General features: G+C 50.1%; 1 protein-coding gene and 1 pseudogene across 2 annotated transcripts; both read right to left on the bottom strand.

The window, feature by feature from the left end:
- Positions 1-551: 551 nt before the first annotated feature.
- Positions 552-2,294, bottom strand: LOC144175238 (uncharacterized; annotated as a pseudogene).
- Positions 2,295-16,238: 13,944 nt separating this feature from the next.
- LOC144173273 (uncharacterized) lies at positions 16,239-22,913 on the bottom strand. 2 transcript variants are annotated; one of them, XM_077701761.1, is made up of 2 exons: positions 22,794-22,913; positions 16,239-19,227 (listed from the first exon to the last, which is right to left on the bottom strand). In XM_077701761.1, the coding sequence occupies exon 2, from the start codon at positions 19,175-19,177 to the stop codon at positions 16,322-16,324; it is 2,856 nt and encodes a 951-aa protein (XP_077557887.1). In that variant the 5' UTR covers positions 19,178-19,227; positions 22,794-22,913; the 3' UTR covers positions 16,239-16,321. The 2 variants fall into 2 exon arrangements, with proteins under 2 accessions (XP_077557887.1, XP_077557886.1); XM_077701760.1 differs by lacking the exon at positions 22,794-22,913 and adding an exon at positions 21,515-21,936.
- Between the last annotated feature and the right edge of the window lie 256 nt (positions 22,914-23,169).

Genomic DNA, 23,169 nt, shown 5'->3' with positions numbered 1-23,169 from the left:
GACAGGTGAGGTTTATAGCGTCTTCACTCATGTGGCCGCAATGCCACGTGTACTGAAAGCAAAATGAAGGACAACACGGGTTGTTGTGATAACATTTAGTTTATTTTTTCTGTGTGCCCAGACGTCGTCGCTTATTCGGTGTCTCAGTGTCCAATGAGGTCAGTCAGTATAGGTGCTCCTTGATCACAGCAAGTGATCCGTCCCCTGTTTGAGTTCGGTTTATCGAAAACGTAACGGTGGCCTCGCCAAACTTGCACGTGCTTCCAAAAAAGCTCAGTCACGCACGTGGGCCTATAGTGTGAGCAGAGTGGTAACAACGAGTTACTTCTTTACTTTGCAGTGTTTGCCCATGAAGGAGAATTTCTTGACGCGCTTGTTGACGATACCGCCGGGCACTTGAACACCGGCTTCAATAAGCGCCGTGCGCACCTGTTTCCAATTCCACTTTCCCGAGGCGAGGATGTGAGCAACTTGGCCAAGTTGGCCCGGAATATAAAACATCGTGCCGGTTTGGTCCACCTTTACCATTATCCTAAACTTCCTCTTGAAGTTTAGGATAATGGTAATGCCGCGGACAAAATGCCGCGGACATAACTCTCGTCGTCAAACACCAGCTTGGCTCCCACCCTCAGAATTGCAGAGGTGAGCTCAAAAATGTTGAAGTTCTTCAACTGTCTTAGCTTGGGCATGTCTCTGGGAATCAAAAACGTCTTTCCTCGAATTTTAACTTTGATATTGCTAGCGCCGGCGGCTACACGTCCAACTTTGTATCGTTTGCCGTCAATGACTATGGAAGTGGTCCCGCCATCGGATTATCGTTTGACCTTGATTCCGTTGGATTTGAAGGCAGATATAATGGTGTCGATGGCAAAGGATCCTAGGCTTGTTGCATCAGCTACAAGCTCGTTGAGTTGCGCCGGGATTACATACCTCTTAGTGTTGAGTATTATGACAATCGTAGCTGCCCCACCACCGTTCTTCAGCTGTACTTCGTACTTGACTCCGTTAAAAAAGAGAAGTAAACGCTTGCCTTTTCTAGTGAAGCGCACGCCAAGCTTTCCAAGCTCGACCATAACCTTATCGATTACCTTCTCACTATAGTTGCGTAAAACTTTCACGAGGCGTGGTAGATCGTTGGGAACCCTGTAAACGATCTTCCCGAGCTTCACGGAGAGGCGTAATTCCCGAGAAAGGTCGATTATCTCAGCACCCTTTTGTATCTTGCGCAGGGCGCCGTCTGCTTCTGGGATAAACGTGTAGCCGGCCATTTCAAGCGCCTGCATAAATTCGACCACGCCGATTTTCCCACTCAACACAAGTTGATTCATTTTGTCGCTGTCCCTCGGCAGAACTAGTTTGTAGCCATGAATAACTATAGGGGTCTGGGGCTGAGGCTTTACCTTGTATCGAACTCCGTTGAAGGAAAGGGCGACAACCACGTTGTTGGGGCCGCGCACTGGAACGACGCCGTAGTACGTGTACAGAATTGACAAAATACTGCTCGGCATGTGCTTCTTTTCTAGGACAGAGATTATTTTGGGGAGATCGTACGGTACGGTGTATGTTCTGCCGTATATATTGATACGCAAGTAGGCGGCAACTGGAAACGATATTGTGACGCCGCCCATGACAATTCCCGTGAAGCCGCCGGTCTTTCTGTCCACTTTCACAACGACGTTTGCCCCTTGCAGAGCCGCGATGAGCTCGTCAACCGGCACAACCGTTGAGCCGCTGAAAATGGTCCCGAGATCGCCCGGTATACTGTACTGCCGATTGTTTATCGTTACCTTAACTTGCTTCACGATGGGAATTTTATACTTTCTCTTCCCTATGCGAGCCTCAATGCTGTTCGCAGCGGGAGATGGTTTGAAGTGAACGCCGAAAGCTTCCAGGAGCATCTGTACCTTGAAGAAGTCGGCCGGATTGCGCTTGATGCTTGTGAGCAGCACTTTGATGCCCCTCGGCAGGACGAAATTGCGACCGTTAACAGACACCGACGCACTTATAGGGCGCTTGAAAGTGTGCGTTACGCCGAACATGCCGATGCTTGATAGGAAGCCCCGCTTGTTCGTGGAAAAGGTCCCTTGCAGCTGTCTGACCCCAGGCACCACATTTGTGAGCTGCGCCTGGTGCGTGGACAAGTACATGGACAACCGCTTCAACTGCGCAGGGACCCCAAACGCCTTGCCGTTGATCGGGACTCTGTAGGACACCACAATTGGCTTTGGGAGTTGGATAGTCTTCTCGTTGACAATAACGTAGGTAACTTTTCCCTTTACCCCGAGCTCTGGCATTTTAACGCCCAGATGCTGCAATACGGTGATATAGGATAGGAGGAAGTTCGGGAGTTTTATCACAACTTCAAGAATCGATTGCACCGTACAAGTGAGGCCATCTTGTCCTCTAATAGTAACGTAAGTAAATCAATTCTAGGGTAATTAATTTCTGGTTGGGTCGGTGGCATGATGCGTGGTTCTTTATGTCTGCCTGGTGGTGCCGGCTCATTTTTCTTTGTAGTTGGTCGTGTGGTCCTTCTTGTGGTAGGCCTTGTGGTCTTCTTCGCGGTGGGTTTAGTTCGGTAATGTTTGCTAGGCGTCGGCTTCTTCGTTGTACGGCGGGGTCTTGTTGGCTGCGGTTTCGGCTTCGTCGTTGTTTTGGGGGACTTTGTGGTCACTGGGTGGATAGGGCGGGGTCTTTTTGGCTGCGGTTTTGGCTTCGTCGTTGTTTTGGGGGCCTTTGTGGTCACTGGGTGGATAGGGCGGGGTCTTGTTGGCTGCGGTTTCGGCTTCGTCGTTGTTTTGGGGGCCTTTGTGGTCACTGGGTGGATAGGGCGGGGTCTTGTTGGCTGCGGGTTTGGCTTCGTCGTTGTTTTGGGGGCCTTTGTGGTCACTGGGTGGATAGGGCGGGGTCTTGTTGGCTGCGGTTTCGGCTTCGTCGTTGTTTTGGGGACCTTTGTGGTCCCTGCGTGGATAGGGCGGGGTCTTGTTTTTTTTTTAACAACGTGAGGGTTCGAGCTAGTTGGTACTCCATAGTAAAAATTTAAAGCGCAACAAATTTAGACACAAGACGAATGACACAGGGACAAGCGTTTGTCCCTGTGTCATTCGTCTTGTGTCTAAATTTGTTGCGCTTTAAATTTTCACTATGGGGTCTTGTTGGCTGCGGTTTTGGCTTCGTCGTTGTTTCAGGTACCTTTGTGGTCGCTGCGTGGATAGGGCAAGGTCTTGTTGGCTGCGGTTTCGGCTTCGTCATTGTTTTCGGGACCTTTGTGGTCACTGGGTGGATAGGGTGCGGTCCTGCTAGCTGCGGTTTCGGCTTCGTCGTTGTTTTGGGGGCCTTTGTGGTCACTGGGTGGATAGGGCGGGGTCTTTTTGGCTGCGGTTTTGGCTTCGTCGTTGTTTTGGGGGCCTTTGTGGTCACTGGTTGGATAGGGTGGGGTCCTGTTAGCTGCGGTTTCGGCTTCGTCGTTGTTTTGGGGGCCTTTGTGATCACTGGGTGGATAGGGCGGGGTCTTGTTGGCTACGGTTTTGGCTTCGTCGTTGTTTTGGGGGCCTTTGTGGTCACTGAGTGGATAGGGCGGGGTCTTGTTGGCTGCGGTTTCGGCTTTGTCGTTGTTTTGGGGGCCTTTGTGGTCACTGGGTGGATAGGGCGGGGTCTTGTTGGCTGCGGTTTCGGCTTTGTCGTTGTTTTGGGGGCCTTTGTGGTCACTGGGTGGATAGGGCGGGGTCTTGTTGGCTGCGGTTTTGGCTTCGTCGTTGTTTTAGGTACCTTTGTGGTCACTGCGTGGATAGGGCAAGGTCTTGTTGGCTGCGGTTTTGGCTTCGTCGTTGTTTTGGGGACCTTTGTGGTCACTGCGTGGATAGGGCAAGGTCTTGTTGGCTGCGGTTTCGGCTTCGTCATTGTTTTGGGGACCTTTGTGGTCACTGGGTGGATAGGGTGGGGTCCTGTTAGCTGCGGTTTCGGCTTCGTCGTTGTTTTGGGGACCTTTGTGGTCACTGGGTGGATAGGCGGGGTCTTGTTGGCTGCGGTTTCGGCTTCGTCGTTGTTTTGGGGACCTTTGTGGTCACTGGGTGGATAGGGTGGGGTCCTGTTAGCTGCGGTTTCGGCTTCGTCGTTGTTTTGGGGACCTTTGCGGTCACTCGGTGGATAGGGCGGGGTCCTGTTAGCTGCGGTTTCGGCTTCGTCGTTGTTTTGGGGACCTTTGTGGTCACTGGGTGGATAGGGTGGGGTCCTGTTAGCTGCGATTTCGGCTTCGTCGTTGTTTTGGGGACCTTTGTGGTCACTGGGCGGATAGGGCGGGGTCTTGTTGGCTGCGGTTTCGGCTCCGTCGTTGTTTTGGGGACCTTTGTATTCACTGGGTGGATAGGGCGGGGTCTTGTTGGCGGCGGTTTCGCCTTCGTCGTTGTTTTGAGCACCTTTGTGGTCACTGGGTGGATAGGGTGGGGTGTTGTTGGCTGCGGTTTCGCCTTCGTCGTTGTTTTGAGCACCTTTGTGGTCACTGGGCGGATAGGGCGGGGTCTTGTTGGCTGCGGTTTCGCCTTCGTCGTTGTTTTGAGCACCTTTGTGGTCACTGGGCGGATAGGGCGGGGTCTTGTTGGCTGCGGTTTCGGCTTCGTCGTTGTTTTGGGGACCTTTGTGGTCACTGGGTGGATAGGGCGGGGTCTTGTTGGCTGCGGTTTCGCCTTCGTCGTTGTTTTGAGCACCTTTGTGGTCACTGGGTGGATAGGGTGGGGTGTTGTTGGCTGCAGTTTCGGCTTCCCGAACTTTTTCCGCAAGATTTTCTCCACGACATGCGAAATCTCCGGTTGGGTCTTGGCAAGCTTCTTGATTTTTATCACCGAATTCTTCGGTATGGTCACCCATGTGTTATGCAAAAACACTTTTGTAACAGGGACATTTGCTGGCGTATGCTGCAATTTCTCTACGACGCCAATAACAAATCTAGCATGGGGTCCTTCAACTCTCGATACACCTTCCTCTGTAAGCACGAAAGTTTGCTTTGCGCTGTATGCCGGGCAGTGTTCTTTGCTCAGACCAGTTTCGCTGGCTACTAAAAGCAGAAAAAGCATAAGAGGAAGCCAGGAAAGCAGAGACGCCGCCATTTCTCCCTTCACCTATGGAAGACGACCGCCGCGGGGTCTTTTCTTGCTGTGGCTGCCTGCGAAGAGCCAAAGCTCATCATCATACACACACAGCAGAAGCTTAACCGCCGCGACAACAACAACAGCAGTAGCAGTATTCAGAACCTATACTTATGCAACGCACAAAACGTGTCAAACAATGACTAATTCAATCGAAATTACAATGACTAATTCACTTATTCAATCTAGAGTAATCTGAACATTTCTTGATTGTACTATACGGGGTGATCAAAATTAAGTCGACAGCTTTTTTTTTAATTATGCGCTTAGATTTACGCGAAGACCCCCTTTACAGTGAGGTTATGTACCCAAGGGGACACAGAATTGGGCGGTAAATATCGATGTCGGTGTCTTAATTACTAAAATTTAATAATTCACTTTTTAGTGGCTGCAGTAAGCAGGCATGTTTGTTTGTATTGAAAAGTTGGGCGCAATCGTGTTTCCACGTAGTTTCATTTGAAAGAATTCTTTTAGCGTATCCGTACTCCGAGACATCGAACTGCGAAGTTTAATTGCCGTTCGCATGATTACGCATGCAAGACAGTGAAGCCCGTCGCAAAGCTCCTCCCTTTTGTTCTGTGTTTAGATAGCGGTTCCGAGTACTGCCGATTGCGATAACGCCAGCCAAGACTGAAGGGGTGTCAGTTACCACTTTTTCCTATGCTTCCATCCCGTTGTCAAACTAAACACCGTACACAGCGCGCACGTAGCAAAAGGGAGGAGCTTTGCGCCGGTATTCACTGTCTTGCATGCGTAATCATGCGAACCGCAATTAAACTTCGGAGTTCGATATCTAGGAATTCGGATGCGCTACAAGAATTCTGCCAAACGAAACTTCGTGAAAACACGATTGCACCCAAATTTTCTATACAAACTATACAAACATGCCTGCTTACTGCAGCCACTAAAAAGTTAATTATTGAATTTTAGTTAATTAAGCCACCGGCATCAATATTTGCCACCTAATTGTGTGTCCCCTGGGCGCATAATCTGAATGTAGAGGTTGTCTTCCAGTATGTCTAAGCACCAAATTAAAAAAAAAAAACTGTCGATAGTCAATAATCAGGGACTGGAGCTAGCTTCTGCTTCTATACCTACCAAGGACATCGACACCGCCGAAGAAGCAGCAATTGCCCTTGCAGCTACCACTGGCAAAGAACATGTCACCATCATATCAGACTCCCAGACAGCTCGTCGAAACTTCCAAATTGGACGCATTTCATCAACAGCAGCAAAAATTATATCGGCCCACCCCGATTTACCCGAAATGTTTATCATATGGACACCGGCTCATTCATCACTGGAAGGGAATGAGGCGGCTCATGTCACAGCCCGAGCTCATACACATCGGGCGCCTCCTTCTGGGATGTCAGCCAGTCCTTCCATGATCCCAACACGAGAACTAATCCCCAGAAGGTACAGTGACATCCTGGCCCACTACCGCTTGGGACGAAGAACCTTTCCGCCTCCACACCCCAACATGTCTCGCGAAGGCACGGTCATCTACAGACAGCTCCAGACTAACCTATTTCCACCTGGTAAATTGCTACACTCTATACATCCGACATTATACACATACACTTGTAAATGCTGCATAGAGCCATGCACTCTCTACCATATGGGGTGTGAGAGCCGCCACACACCATCCCTTGCCCCAAATCCCAATCCCTCATTTGAGCAGTGGGAGGGTCGGTTGGCCAGCTCCAACCCGGATCCCCAACAACATCTGGTGGACCGGGCGAGACAGGCTGCCAAGATCCAGGGCTTCCTAGATTAAAGAGGCCCCCCACCTGGCGGTCAACCCAATAACATTGACTGCTCAATTAAATGTTTGTTCCTCCTCCTCCTGTCAACTTAATTTTGATCACCCGGTACAGTTGTAAGGTTTTCGTACATTTGGTTGGCGCAAGCACCGCAATATACCTTTTGCTGATTCTCATATTTGCATGTATATTTTTTACAGTGTATTTTTATCCTCTGAAGCGCGGATTTTGCTCTCTCTGCCTTCTATTTGTCGTGTTTGTTTAGTAACCTGAAATTGGTCAGTTCTTTTAAGCTTGTTTATGCTTGTGCAGTAATTCTTTACGTGTTTCAGTTATTAATAGAAGGGTTCCCTGGCTAGTTCTGCACTTCGGGACCTCTTCGGGCCCAGTTGGTAAATTCCAAATAAATTGCAACGGGAATAAAAAATTCTGCAGAAATTCTGAGAATTATCTACTATACTCGGTTACAACTCAAGAACGGCACCACCTCATGTAGTTTATCACTCCGCCAAAGCGCCGGACCCGTGATGTCAGTGCGCGCGCGTTTTGAAAGGGGTTTGCTATGAATGCGTGATATCGTCTGCCTTGTCTCACGCAGTTTGTTTGTCGTCACTGGAGTCGTTTATAAGCATATTAAGTCCAAAAAATCACGGGAACGGCTCACGCCATGTTCAAAATATTCCCAATAACGCCCTACTTGCGCCGCGCGGAGAAACATCCGGCTATGGTGATAAGGCACAGCGGCAACTTCCGGTGCCGTTCTTAAGTTGTCACCGAGTATAATGTGTAGCATTCTTATGCCGCTTGTCTTCAGTGTGAGTTTTTACAGTCAAAGTTTTTTTTTTTTTTTTAATCCTGTCCGACCAATTGTCTCCATTTACGCTATTGTAACAATTCGCGAAATCTGCATTATTGTGGAAATGCAGGGCGTTACACGGTTCGCCAGTTTTCGTAATTGTTTTATATTTTATTTATTTTTTAGTTCGAAATTTCGTGCGACCAATTATCTTCATTTACGCTATTATAACGATTACGGGCAGAACTTTCGCGATATCCACATTATTGTGGAAATGCCATGCGTTATACGTTTTGACATTTTCCGTATTTTTTAAATATTTTTCTTATTTTTTAGTTTTTCAGAATTTCGCTCGACCAATTATCTCCATTTACGTTATTATGAGGATTACATTTGGGACTTTACTCAAATCTGCATTATTGTGGAAATGCAGGGCGTTACATGTTTCTCCATTTTTCGTATTTTTTGTATTTTTCTTATGTTTTAGTTTTTCAAAATTTCGTGCGAGCAGTTATCTCCATTTACGCCACTAAGCGACTACAGGTGGAACTTCCACTATATCTGCATTTTTGTGGAAATGCAGCGTTACACGGTCCTGGCTGTGAGGGCACTCGGGAAAGAATGCTACACATCAATAGGAAAAGATAGACAATTCCCCTATTGTGGCGGGGACATTCAAAAGCACCTTGGAGTTGAGCTGGCTCAGTCAGCTGCCGTAATATACGACGGTGAACTCCTGGAAATTCCGCAGTCAATAAACCGTAAACGAATACGGCGAAGCTAAGCGTTGAACAAGGTTGTTTTATATACAGAGAGAGCCATAATATCACACAACTGTGCGTTGCTTCACCAACTCTCGCGCGCGAAAAACTCTCTTAAAGGGGTCATGTTGGCAAAATATAACTTTGTCCAGTGAAAAATAAAACTATGTTTAAAAAGCGTCTTCTTGCTTTTACATTTCTTGCATTTATTGTTTAAAAATATCTTTCGTGGCTGAAACAGAGCTAGTGAGTTACTTTGTTAACTCACTGAGCTCCATTCTCACTCAGCTTCATTCCATCCCCGAAAGACATTTAGGGCGCGGCCCTTTGGCGGCCGTCTCTGGGATGAGCCGCGTTGTCGGCGTAACCGAGTGAACGAAGGCACGATCGACGAGTGAAAGAAAAGGCAAACGATGAAAGAAAGCTCAAGGCGGAGGGTGTCGCGAAAGTGGGAGAAGAGGGAGGTTCGCCGTGCACCGGCGCGAGCCAGCGCTCTCCGAAAGTGTGCGGTGGGGTACGATAGGGGGCAGAATGATGATAGGGGGCAGAATGATGTTCCCGCACGAGGCACTCGGCGGCGCGACGCTTGACGAAAACGTTAGGGGGGGGGGGGGGGGGTGCGCGTGACTATGATGTGCGTTCGCTTAAGACGCAGTTCGCGGTCCCTTCCTGAGACTCACTTCGCGCCGCCGCCGCAGAGGATCATCATCGTTGCCGTTGACAGAACCCACGAGTGAGTGCTGCCTCAGCGCCCTGCTGCTGCGCCCAAATATCGCATTAGAGAGTATCGTAATCACCAGCCAATATTTAAACAAAAGAAACGCAAGGAATATAATAAATAACTTTCAAATTTCGCGCTACAGTGACGTAGTATGGGCAAAAGTGGTGTAGTAGGGGCCAGCACTGAAAACATTGTTATCGGTGGGTTAACTAGACGTTAGCACTGATGGGATACGACCAAACGGAACTAGGGCCCCACTAGAACCACCCAGTCATGCTTCTTGGTGGTGGTTTATGTCGGCGGCTGCCAGTCGCACTAACCATATTATGTGATGGCTGGGGGATTGCCACTGCTTCATATGTCTTCTTCAACGTCTCGCGTACTTCCTTGAAGTTCGCGATAAAGTTGCTGTTATCATTGTTATCGGAACAAAGCAGCCTTTATCAGTGATGATGAATCAATGACTTATAATCATTGATGATGATGATGTATTTGCATTGATAATGCAGATATAGCACTAAACAACATGCGAAGAAATCTTAAAGGAGTGCTGACACGAAAATATAATGTTCCACTTTTATTGCTTTTATCGATGCTTAATTATCTGGCGAACCCGTAAAACTCTTTAAGTACTTCAGCGCGCGATAATTAATTACAATGAACGTCCTGAAAATCGGTTGTTTAAAATTCCCGTGCTTTCATCCCGGAAGGCGCATATGGCAGCAGCCCAGCAACCAACGGCTGGGCTGCCTGAAGGTGCTAGGCCTACCGTTGCGCGGAAGTTCGATGACCGCTTTCAATAAAAGTCCTGACGGTTACTTCTATTGCGATTCCGGGATATATTATCGCTTCCTTTCCCGTGTGAGGAACTTTATTGCTGCCAACAGTGCCTTTCTGGGCAGCGGTTACGCCTGTAGCTCTGGCTAGCTGCGCCTGTTTGCGAATGCGCCGGCGCCCGCTCGCCGCTCGCGGGGCCGCGCGCGTGAAATGACGACGCAGGTTTTTGACGGGTGCTGTCCGCGTCACTCCTTTTGGCTACCACGGGATGATGCCACGCTGATGTCCATTTTCTGAGTGCCGCTACGCGTGCTGTTCCGCCGGCGCGATAGATGAGATCCAATTAAGGTATGCTCTTCGCGTCGCAGGCCGCTCATATTTCAGCCAGGCTATTCTGTTGAGCAAAGGAAGCGAGTGCGCAGTAATATTAACGCCGAAAATTGGTGTCAGTACTCCTTTAAGGATGCGAGAAGTCTGCCTGGCGGCACGTTTGACTTGCTACTTTAGATGGTATTAAAAATTAAGCAACCATTCCGTTCTGTGAAGGTCGATGACCAGAGAAGCTTTTCGGATCAAAACATAGAGGTGTCAAAGAATTCAGGTGAACTGTGGTGCTGTATTGTTGATATACGTTTATTAGAGCGGAATATGGCGTTGTGGGTGGTCTTTCTTGTCCGGAAAGTGGGCAAATTTTATTTCTATCGAGAATTGACGACGATCATCCCTGAGAAATGCCCGTACATTACACGCGCACACTTCCTTGTGATAAACGAACAAAAACGCACACTCGAACACCATCTGCTTTGGAACGCGTCACAAATCATGTTTTGCGACTTTGCGTGTGACTTTGATGGTGACTCTGTGCTAATAGCGTGCACACACACACACACACACCGGAACGTTCGTTTTCCAACGCCTCTGCCCACCGCTCTTTCACGCTCACCTGGCTCTCACTCTTATTCTTCAAGGTAGAGTTTCCACTCCGACGCGAGCGGCGCGTTTGCTTGCGTTGTCGGCTCTTTCACGGCCACTTTTTAGGAGAGAGTTTTCCCCCGCAGACGCCATAAAATCACTGATCCTATCCATAGAAGCTTCGCTTAAAAGGGCGAAACAAGCACACCCAAAGGCAAGGAGAAATACCAAAAGTAACAAGAATGCTTACGTGCACGCGCACGCACGCAAAATCCCGCACGCGCAAGTGAAGTACTCGCACGTGGATCGCTCACAGAAGGTGGTGCAAGCCATCCACGCTGAGTGGGGTGGCCGATCTTTAGCGCGCCACCCCCGCTGAGGGGGGTGGCGGATCTCTAACACGCCATCCCCGCTGAGCGGGGTGGCGGATCTTAAGCACCCCATTCCCGCTGAGTGGGGTGGCAGATCTTTATAGGGCTCGTTATTTGACGAAGAATGCCTGACCCGGCAACTTTTTCTCCTCGCAACTGTGTAAAGCACGGGAATGTCGCGCTTTCTCGACAGCTGCGTAATATGCTTTCATGGAAAGTAGTTCCGAGTATGGGATGGAATGTTGGTGAACTAATTTCTTCGCTTGAAACAAAAGGCCAGACAAAACTAGGTTCATTACTGATGTGCGCTTTTTTTTTTTTTTCAGCGCGTTTTTTTTATCTTTGGGGTTTCAGATGCTCGTTGATGCGGAGTTACTCGGGTAGCACGTTCTTGTTGGGCTACTTTCGCAGCTTAAAGTGCATCGTTGAGCTAGTTGGTGCTTTGACATCGTGATCTCCTCTGCGGAAGAAAAGACGCTGGATGGAAGCGAAGAACTGACAGAACCACAGGGCAGGCAGTGTTTTAATTTTGCGCCATCTTCTTTAGCAATTTGAAATGTAGTCGGGCAAGGAAGAGGATAAAGCTAAAGGCAAGGCTGGAGGTTACCAAGGCGTACAGCCCGGTCCGCCACCCTGTACTGGGGGACGGGGATTTGGCAAAAAAAAAAAAAAAAGAAGGGACAGGAGGACAGCGAGAACATTAGTGGAATTATTACGGGATTCTTTGGAATGCGACAGCGTCGCCAGCTCTAGGATCAGCCTTACGCGCATGTCTTGCTCCAGCTTCGGAAGTCCGCCATTCGGCGTTTCTCGCAGACCCTTCACGAGCACCGGGAAAATGTGTTGCCCATCGCTGCTGCCGTTGACCGGCGGTCTCCATTGTTCACCGTGATCTCTGCTCACATGCGCACACTACTTTCAAAGAACGTCGATTAAAAACATACAGGGGCACGTAAGGCTACTTGCGCGTGTTGTAGGGCGATTTACGCGTTGTAGGGCGATTTACTCGCATGTTTATTTCGCCCTATGGGTACGCTCATATTAATCGGCCATGAGCATCTGACGGCAGGTGGCGTCGTCAATGGTCAATTACCTCTAGGGGGCATTTGATAATTGTGGGCGCGTATGCAGATTCCGCAGCCGAATAAGAATCGGCAAATCAGCCGTGACCTTCTGACAGCAGCTGTCACCGTTATGGGCCGGTCTTCGTGGGTGTGTATGCGAGAAGGTTGTTTGGCTTCTGTTCATCCTTACCGTGGGAGGTAACCTTGCCGTTGAGCTACACGCCGCCGCCAAGGGACGTCAGACTCGTTGCGCGTCAAGCTGTGGGTACCGATTGACGACGTTAAAAAACATCCAATCGTAACATTAAGCCTAACATCGGGCCGTCGCATACACCAGGGGCGTCACGCTGACGCATACCTGTGCTCACCGGTATCAACATACGATCGACATACGCTCGCAGCCACTGGGATGAGCATTGTGGGTGCTTCAGCCAACAGGCTTTTCAATTACACCGTACGAACGCTGACAGCACCAATGCCAGATTTTCGCAGAACCGATCATGTAAAGCTATCGCCTTAAACAAAAAGTTTCAGCAAGAACGAAGAAATGTTAGAAGGACAACTAAAAACATCCCCCTCGCGAGGGGCACGGTCAAATGCAGAGCATTTTCGGGGGGCGCACATACCCGATTTTATTTGGTTCGAAAGAAATTGACAGCGAGAGCGAACGCCGAGAACCGCCCCATCACGGCACGACCGCGCCACGACCACGTCACGACTACGTCAGGATCACGCCACAACTGTTGTTGATCCCGCGCCAAACTACGACGCATGCGCGCCCCACCTGTTGCTGAACACGATCCGAGCACGCAGAGAACACGCGAGGAGCAGCGGAGAGCAGGCGAGGAGGAATGGAGGAGAGGGCACACCTGGAACGGCTGTTGCGGACGCCGAGGCACGCCAACGCCGGGTGACATCGTGAGTTAAAGAAATGCTCTGCATTTAAAACGGACAACTGTGGCACATCCGATTGATTCGGGTGCCTTGGAGAAATCCCAGCTCTCGCTTTGTTTGCAACTATATTCTTCCCAGCTATTCTTTCTGTGCGCGAATTTCCTCGGCGGGATTTTACGTGTTTGCGCATGGCATGTCTTGCAACCATTGTGAGCAGCACGGATTGTAATAGGGTAAACTAGTGAGAGCTTTGACGTTGCAGAAGAAGCTGGTAGCCATTGCGCTAGAGATGTGTGCTTGAGTGAGCGGAGCGCCTCGGTGGTTAGACTAGTGTGACCCAGTTTGACTGCAGATCGGGTAGAGCCGACACCCAAAAAAAAAAAAAAATTCCACGAATTTGCTGCTCATATACGCTGTAGAAGAGCAAATAATAGGTAGTCAACAAACAAACGCCTCCTCGTATCCACAGATGGAACTCGGGAGGCGCACTTGCGCGAGGGTTCGAGGTCAGTGAAAGAAACCGCTTTAAATACTCAGATTTAAATTGCACTAATTCGTGCATAGCGGTAAAGTTCTAACACCTCGGTCAGGGCTCGCCGCGAAGTATATATGCGTGGACATTCATTTTCGAATGTACCAGGATACCATAATGTACCAGAATGCACCAGAATACACTTCAGGCCTTGCTACATATACGCTGATTTGGGAGAGGGGCGACATGAACGTTAAAAAATTCATTAGCCCTTCCACTCGGTTAAGAAGAATGATCAGCGGCCTATTGACATATAATTTCTTTCGGGATTATTTCAATAAAATGAGCATTTCAGCCGTTTTCTGTGACCATGCTCCCTCCGTAGACGGCCGTGTATTTAAAGCTGACGTGAATTGTGCAACCTTTGAACCTTCACCGTGAACTAACCAATTATGTCGAGCTAATTAAAGTCTAAATAATGAGGAAATCGTCTTACTGGCCACTCAAAGCACACTTTTTTTATATACCTACATTGGATAAAACGCTACAGAGCACCGAGAAACGGGAGGAATTCTTTTCTGGTCAATGCGACGCGTAGACGTTAGGACGTGGGCCGCCTCCAGAGGGTAGCTACGCACAGCTTCGCTCTAAAAATAAAATTTTGCTAGCATTTTAGGCTACAGGTACCGTGCCCTACCAAAAGAGAAAATAGCTGTGATTCCCTACACGCACAAAATTTCGAATGAGAACGTTGGACAACACTTTCCCGGTACCGAATTCCTCCACAAGCCTTCGAGCTTGTGCGGTTTATTAAGATGACCTCACTGTAACAATTCATTTGTAAAGGAAAATGCAATCGCATTTTTGGCCAGCAGCTCGGAAGTGTGGGTAGGAAGCTTTTCGGTGTTTCCGGGCGCCCGACCTGGATCAGGGAAATTGGCAACCATGGAGTTAGGTAACCCTCTAGAGTTAAGTTATATACTCCTTTTTTCCACTTCAGTGAAGGAAGCACAGGTAAGGCCGACAAGGTGCAGAAGAAAGCATTCCACAGCAGCGCCGTCGGCTCGCTGTTCATTGATGCCTAATGTTGCTCAGAAGCAACACTTCAAACAATATTTTCTTCTCTCACACTTTCTGTTTTTTTTTTCGACATTTAACACCATCTGTGGACAGACAAAGGTTCCCGGACCTTCAAAAATTAGAAAAGAGAGGACAGCATGTACTTCCGTGTACTAAAAAATGTCTTGTTTATGCTTGTCAAGTGGCATCGAGCCCGGGGGCTCAATGGGATAGCGACAAGTAAGCGAAATTGTGCAATTTTCTTGTTAATAAAAACGACAGCAATACAAACTTTACGTTATTGTCTTCACTCGAGCCATAAATCATGCTATCAGGGTAGCTTTCTTGTTCAACTGATCTGTGGGCAGCCAGTGACCAGTGTTTCCCAGTGCCGAGTGGGTCATTGTGTCCACACTAATGAACCAAATTTTTTTCTGATTTCATATTTGTGATGTCAGAAGTTCTTTTAGATCATAAAAGTGTTTTCACAACATTAAGTGAAGAATTAAATTTTTGGACATCAAAGGCAGAGAGCGGTAGAGGGGGTCCTAAAAGCGATCGCCTTTCCTGGGCGATCCAAGCGTGAAAATTTGCCCTGTCTGTCTGGCTGACCTTAGACTGAACCACTCGGGGAAAAGTTGAAACACTTCTTTGTCAAGACGCCCGAAACTACTGAAACCACTGGCATTGGTCATACATGTTCACTTCATGCAACGCCAAAGAAACCTCAGGCGTGTTTGTTGCAAAATGTCAGTGCGTAATCAAAAAAGCGGCGTTCTCTTAATTAAGAATTCGTGATAAACTCGTTTGTTTGATGGCAAACGAATAAGAACGCGTTATCAGATGTAAGGCAAGCTGCGCGCTCTTCCACCATATGGCGCGCTGGCAGTGCGAGCGCGGGAAAATTGAATTGAATGAAACAAAAAATCGGCATTGTATCAAACACAGGAGGAGCGAAAGAGAAGGGGGAAGCCAGAGGATTGAAAAGACAGAGGTGAGCGTGTTACATTGCAAGGGCGTTGCAGGATAATCGTCTTTAGAGGCAATTTGCTGGTGAGAAAGCAGATACGCCGCCATTTTTTTGAACCCCCTTCATTGGTGGATACCAAGGCATTGGTGCGCACACTTTGCCAATAGGAGTAAAGAAAACAAACAACGCGGGAATGGAAAGTACGGTCAACTGTAGCAAAACGTAAAGGCACGCTGCTTCATGGTCATAACCTCGTTCCAGAGAATGCGGGCAGCTTTTAGGGTCACCCTTTTGTCGCACTCACATTACGCAGTAATAAAGTAGTTCGATTTTAAACGAATAAACCGCTCGCAGCAGTTTAAATGAAGCAACGAAAAAGAAAAAAGCATCCCTTGGGTGCACTGCTTTGTTAACAGATGCCTTGCTGGAACTCTACCCAAGTACACGCTTGTGTTGAGGGCAGTCCGAGATTCGGGATATACGTCATACAGGCAGTTTACAGCACACTGGCCCACTTGAAACACTTCGTTTGTAGACTAAATGTGTTATGAGCTTTATTTATTAACAGCCGCGACAAACATTCCGTAGTCGCGTTCGTGAGCGGGGAGGTAATGGTAAAGCTATGCAAACAGTTGGGCTTCCTGACCGAACTGCATGAGTTGTGGCTCCTGCAATCCACCACTGCCGGAGACACGGAGCTCGTAGAACTTCCCCTGGAAGCCGATGGCCCGTGGTGCCCCTGCCGTGCCTCCCTGCACCTCGACTCCCGAATTGTGGAGCACCTTGCGCACAGAGGCCCAGTTCCAGTGGTGGCCGGGGGCGGCCAGACCCCGTGCCAGCTCGGCCAAGTCCACCGGCACGCGGTACGACCTTCCGCCCTTCTGGAGCAACACGTTTACGCGGAAGATGACCGAGAATTTGAAGAGCCTACCCTGGAAGCGCATGCCGTAGAAGTTTCCCTTCTCGTCCACCTCGAACAGGGCACCAGCGCGGTGGACAGCGAGGATTAGCTCACCGTACTGGAAGCCCGGCAGCGTACGGGGCAGGATTCCAATGTCCCGAGGAATGGTAAACTGGCGGCCCCGTATTGTGACCACCACGCCTGCGTTACTGCCGCGGCCGATAGGTGAGACCCTGCCTCCAGGCACAGGGAATACTTGCCCGCGGATGACAATCGAAACTATGTCAGTGCCACCGGGTTTCAGGTTTACTGTGACGCCGTTCGAGCGAAGCGTCTGAATCAGAAGCTGGATAGCCACAGGGCCGTTGGAACGTACTGTGGTCATCAGGGCATCCAGTTGAGTTGGGAGTGTGAACCACTGGCCGTTGAAATTGATGCGAACCGCTCCCGAGGGTACTCCGGGTTCCCCATTGGGGCCACCACGGCCGCCAGGTGGGGTGGGGAAGGTGTAACGGCGTTGGTTAAAGATGAGCGTTATGTGAGTTCCGCTCCGCTGGACACGCACCCCCATCTTCGATAGACTGACCAGGATGGGCTCCAGAGATCCGGGAGATGTTATCTTTTTGAAAACCTTCACGATACGAGGTAGGTCCTCGGGCACCCTGTAACGGACTCCGTTAATGTTGACGATAAGTCGTATTTGTACTGGAAGGGAAATGACGTCAAATCCTTTCTGAATGGTGCGGAGAACGCCATCTGTATCAGGCATGAGCTTGTAACCGACCTCTTGAATGATACGCAGAAATTCATCCACACCAACACGGCGTTCCTGTAGTGTGCGAATCAGAATGTTTGTGTCCTTGGGCAGAACGAAGCGTCTGCCATTAATGACGACGGTCGTCTGCGGTTGCGATACCTTTACCGGGTACTTCTTGTTGTTGAACGAGAGGGCGACCACGACGTTATTCGAGTCTCTCACAGGGATAATACCGTAGTAGGTGTACAGGAGGGACAGGACAGGGCTTGGCATTCCATTTTGCTCTAGGTATGTTACGATCGAAGGCAGGTCGCGTGGTATCCTGTACACCCGGCCACCCAGTTTTACACGCAACCGTACAATGGTTGGGAAAGGAATGGGCACGCCATCCATGACGATGCCAACCACGTTACCAGTGTCCTTGTCCACGGTCACTGGGATCCGTGACTTCTGAAGCGAACTGATAAGTTCGCCGACGATCAGGCTGTCGGGTTGCTTGAGCAAGACATCAAGGTCTGCGGGAATAGTGTATGGCCTTCCGTGGATAGTGACTTGCACTGGAGCCACCGATCGTACCGGGAACGTGCTGCCTTTAATTACCACCGAGGTTATTTCTCCAGTAGGCGACTTTCGAGGGCGCGCGCCAAACGATTCGAGAATGGGCAGTATCCTGTGGAACGCCTGGGGGTTACTCTGAATGAAGCCGATGAGCTTAGGAATGTCCCGAGGCAGATTGAACGTCCGGCCGTTCACGGTTACTCGTGTGGAAACGGGACGAGGAAGGACATAAGGCTTGCCAAAGAGGGTGAACCCAGTGACCTTACCGCCGGGGCTTGTAGTGACAACGGCGCCGAACTGTTGGAGGATCGTGGCAATCAGTGGCACCTGGTCAGGATGCTGGGAGATGTACGTGAGCAGCCTCTGGGCATCCCTGGGCAGTACGAACTGCTGGCCGTTGATTCGCACGGTGAAGACAACCCTTACCTTTCTCGGCAAGTCGACACGGTGACCGTTTATGATGACGTACGTGAACGGCCTGCTTACATCCGGAAAGCGGACGCCTTTACGATTTAGAATGGTGTAAATGGGGACGAAATAGTCGGGATTGCGGATCAGCATCTCCAGGTAGGTTCTAATGTCTTCGGGCACAAGTTGTGGCTCAAACGGTATATCAATGGGATTAAGCGGATCGGGAACCCAGTCTGGGAAGGAGGGCACCCCGGAATTCGGAACGCTGGGTACACTAGGTTCGAAAGGCACTACAGGCTCGTCAGGTTTGCTGGGAACATCAGGCGAGCCAGGATTGACAGGCTCTTCGGTGTCGGGAAACAAAGGGCCGAACGTAGGCGACGACTCGGATCCCGGATGAATCGGAAACGGTTCATCACTGTTTGTATTGGTGGGCTCAATGGGATGAACTGGTTCTTCTTTAGTCATCTTGCCCATCCCACCTGGCGTCGGTTCGCCGGGGTATACCGGTCGTCGATTCTGGAGCAGTTCAATGATCACTTCAGCCATTTCAGGGTGTCTCTTAAGTACCTCGATAATCATGGGCTTGGCTTCGGAAGGCACGGGAACGTCCCTTCCGTTGATGCGTATTGTGACGACCGACGTAGACGTGCTCGTTCCCGACACTACCTTGATGACCTGAACCACACGGGAGGCGTCTTGCCCACGAATCCACTTGATGCGTCCGTTGGTGGGTTCAAACATGGCGAACAAATTGACGCAATAGTCCGGGCAGGGCGTCTGGCAGTAACCACTGTCGGTGGACGCCAGCAGCACCACCAGAACAGGGTACAGCACCGAGGCCAGCATCTTGTTAGCTCTGGAGCTTGTCGGGTATACGAGCCGCTCCTCACCGTTCGCTGCAAGAGAGAGCAGAACAGGCGTCACACCGACTTGACTTTACAGCACATTTACAAGCTACACGTACTGCAGACCTACGCAGCTTTGTTACATCTATCTTTGCAACGGCCCCATGCGGAACTGCCTCCTTTCAATTGTTAGGAGCAAGCACTTCGTAAGCTGTATTAGCCTCACCTCACCGGGAAAAAGGGATGCTTCAGTTATAATTTATTCCTGATGCCTTTAAGCGCGCTGCTGAATGCATACACAATTTTTTTAGGTGATGCGGAATATTTTTCGACGTTCCGTATCACGTACGCACGCCCATGGTGGGAAAATTATTGTTTTTGCGTCAAAGCAAACTGCCGCTCCCAAGGCCATAAAAAACATTAATAAGGAATACCCTGCCTATATCACTACACAAAAGGCTAGTCAGGAACTAGTAACAACTTCGGAGACGTAAGCCAAAGGTTCAATGCTGTTGATGTTACGGCGTACATTGCTTAAAATTCGCAGCTTCCGGCCTGTGGAGTCTTTAGTACTATATTGGTTACGAAGCATTGCTGTTCAGCTTGTAAAGCCTGGACACCAGCTCCCGGTTGCGGTCACATTTTCATGAAGATAAAAAGTGCCTCAAGTGAATAGCATGGATGAAAACGGAAACTTTTGTGTCCCTAAATTGGGCACACTTCGAGCACGCTTTGAGCACAGCATGAGTGTAATCGAAACTCGGCGTATAATCCTGTCCACGTGATATCAGTGCGCTTTACATCACAACGTTGCCAGTAATCTCGACACAGCTCAGGGACCAGCACGACAGCCGGATGTCGTTGTCTGGTCACGTACGAGGTGCTCATGAGACGCAAAGAAAAACAGACGAAAGAACAAGATGTTTTCAGTGACCAAATAATTTCTTCCGCGCGCAGAGCAATTTAAACATCGCTTTTCCCAGAAACAACCAGAGGTAAGGTTAGACAGATTCTCCTAGACTCAGGTAGAACCTTGAATGCTGGCCTTATGACTACTAGGGCGTCGCCTGGCCATTCTTCCGAACAGTTCCTAACGACCTAGTCTACAGCCAGGCCAGGTTCTGGTGTACGAGAACTGAGAGACGAAACATTCACTGCTCACAATCTTTGCCTGAGAACGTTATCTAGCAGAACTTGCCAACCCATGCTCCGCAAACTACAAACTGGCAGACGGGCGGAGAGGCACTATACCCGGCTACAACTTAAGAACGGCAACGGAAGTTGCCACTGTGCCTCGTCACCGCAGCCGGATGTTACTCCGCGCGGCGCAAGTAGTGTGTTACTGGGAATATTTTGAACGCCGCAAGAGCCGTTTTAGTTATTTTTTGGATTTATAATGCTTATAAACAACTGCAGCGACGACAAACAAACTACGTGAGGAAAGGCAGACGATACCACGCCTTCATAGCAGTCTCCTTTCAAAACTCGCGCCCACGTTGACATCCGGGTCCGTCGCTTAGGCGGAGTGATACCGTACATGAGCTATTGCCGCTCTTAAATTGTTCCCGAGTATACCACTTCGTCTCTCGCGAAGAGAATCGGCTTAAATTTCCTCATTAAATGCGACCGCATTTGTAGGGATGACGTGAACGATTTATCCATTGCTCTGCAATAAACTTTGTTTTCCTCCTTCATTGCTCTCCTAACACAATAGCCACTGTTGCACGTGGGGGGGGGGCAGTTTCGAAGGGACCATGCGAAGGGGCAAACGTGGCACATCACCGTTTCAACCTCTCACCATAATACAGTTCGCCGCAGATGTACCTTCCATACGACGGGTCCGTCACCTAGCAAGTGCTTCTGGTCTGTACACAGCATTTCCCCTTTCGCCGCTTCCAGCTCGAAAATTCACGCGAACATGAGCTTGCTGTATGACCGTCTTCCTTTTTCTTCAGAACTAACCACATTCAGGAAATACAGGTTTAACTACACTGTGGTTTCTAGAGAGTGCACCGGATGGTTGGGGGATCCTGTTGACAATAAACAGCTTGAAAGCGGGTTCCAATTTTTGCACCAATTATTACAGTTGTGCAAATATGCTGTGCATTTACAGACAACGCAAATACGGTGCCACTTGCTCGAGTGCAACTTTTTGTACTGATATCCGCAAACGCAATGTGCACCAGTGCCATCATTGGATACGCGTTCACTGACTTCTTATCACACTATAAATATCCGAGAGCGACTATCTGCGTTGCGTACAGCGGGCATGTCCATTCCAGGCGAATTTGCGCGCCTTCTGCGGCGGCGGCGGCGGCAGGGCGCCGCTCGTACTTACTCCGAAGCCGCGCGCCTCAGGATGGCTTGGTGATGGAAGGCCCGCCGCGAAGCCGCAGGCCGCGGCGGCTAACACCCGCTGCTCGCGAGGCCGACGGCTGGGAAATAACTGGAAGCTCCGACGGCTCGATTAGGCGCACTGTCCGAAAGGAACCCTTTATCAAGCGCGGCTTATTTATCAGCCAACGAGTCGGAAATATATGGCCAAGCAGGAATGACAGGTCCCCTGCACCGGCTCGCCTCAATGGTCGCTCTAATGAACTCTGCCGGTGCGGTCGCTCGAGATCCCGGCACGCCTGTCGCGCAGTTTAGTCGAGGCTTTGCCCGGCTCAAAGGCCATCAAAGAAGGCGACACTTTATGGCTTCGCCGAAGGCGTTCGAACCCACCACGCCTCCCGAGCGCCGCCTCCTTCCCCCGAGCTCGCATTTACAGCCCCGAGGTGTGACATCCGGCGCCTGTCAAAACGACGTCTGCCCACCGAACACGACACGAGCGATTCGCGCTTGATTTATACTGGTGCGCAAACAAACGAAAGAAGCGCCTCTCACGCTCCCCCACCCACGAGACTTGATTAGGCTGCAGGGTTGGCAGGCGTTCGCCTCACACGATTCCTCTGGAGCGCGTTATCCCCAGTTGGCGGTGCTCGTCGCCGTTCTAAAATTCGGAAGGACGATACGGAGAGCCGCTTAAACACGCCTAGAGCTCGAAAACGTCGACGCTGCCAAAGCAGCATCTTCATTTATACCGTAGCCAAGTTGTTTGGCACTTTCAGACGGATTTCCGCCGGAAGCTGGCTCGGATGTGCTGTTGAATAATTTCGGTTGCACTCAAAGAGAACCTGGAATGTGTGTAGCTTAGGTCGAGACGGTTAACGGAAGGATGACTACTGGTATCCTGCCTCTGCGATCGCTGGCCCGGAAGGTTGATAGATCACTGGGTTAAACACATCATCTGCACGGGCGCTGCGATTACCTAGGCGCGATGGGGGCCAAGCACATGTGCGGAGGGCGAAGCGTTTCCGCGCGCTTTTTACCGCTTTGAAAACCGGCCCACCAGTAATCAAGACATGAAGGCTACCGGGCTGGTTATGGAGAGGGAAAAAAAAAAAAAAAAAGCGCGCGTAAACGCGTCGCTCTCCGCACATGTGTTTGGTCATTTTCCTGCGGTCTTGTAAACCGCTACGTCGCTGCTTCTTCCAAGCTGCCCACACAGGTAGCCTCTGATTTGAAGTGTCACCGCAGGGTGTCCACAGGTCGCAACGGTGAAAAGACTCACTCACCTGTTGCTCCGGAGAAGAGGCGGCCGCTGGGCGTTCCGTGTCCAGCCGACGATTCTCTTTTTATACGACGACCAAGGCGGCCGTGGGCTCCTCCTCGCCGTGGCGAAGGGCCCGTGGCGCTCCAGGCGCGAGGAAATACTGCCGTCTGCGCGAACGTGAGCAGCCCGCCGCCGCACGCCCCCACCTCCCCCCAGCTGCCGATCGGCCATCTTCGCGCCCATGATTACTTTGATGCTTGGCCGGAGCCCCAGCTGCATGCGCTCCCCTCCAACGCCGGTGCGGTCGCTGCCGGGAAAAACCCGACGACGACGGACGAGCATGGCTTTTAAAGACAATAACTTGAACGGGAAAATTTTGGTGTCTGTCTGTCTGTCCG

Source organism: Haemaphysalis longicornis, unplaced genomic scaffold (assembly GCF_048455015.1).
Source record: "Haemaphysalis longicornis isolate Haplotype H1 unplaced genomic scaffold, Haemaphysalis longicornis Haplotype H1 scaffold_3, whole genome shotgun sequence".
NCBI lineage: Eukaryota > Metazoa > Arthropoda > Arachnida > Ixodida > Ixodidae > Haemaphysalis > Haemaphysalis longicornis.
Note: the sequence above shows the minus strand (reverse complement) of the source record. Positions and strands in the feature narration are given on the sequence as shown.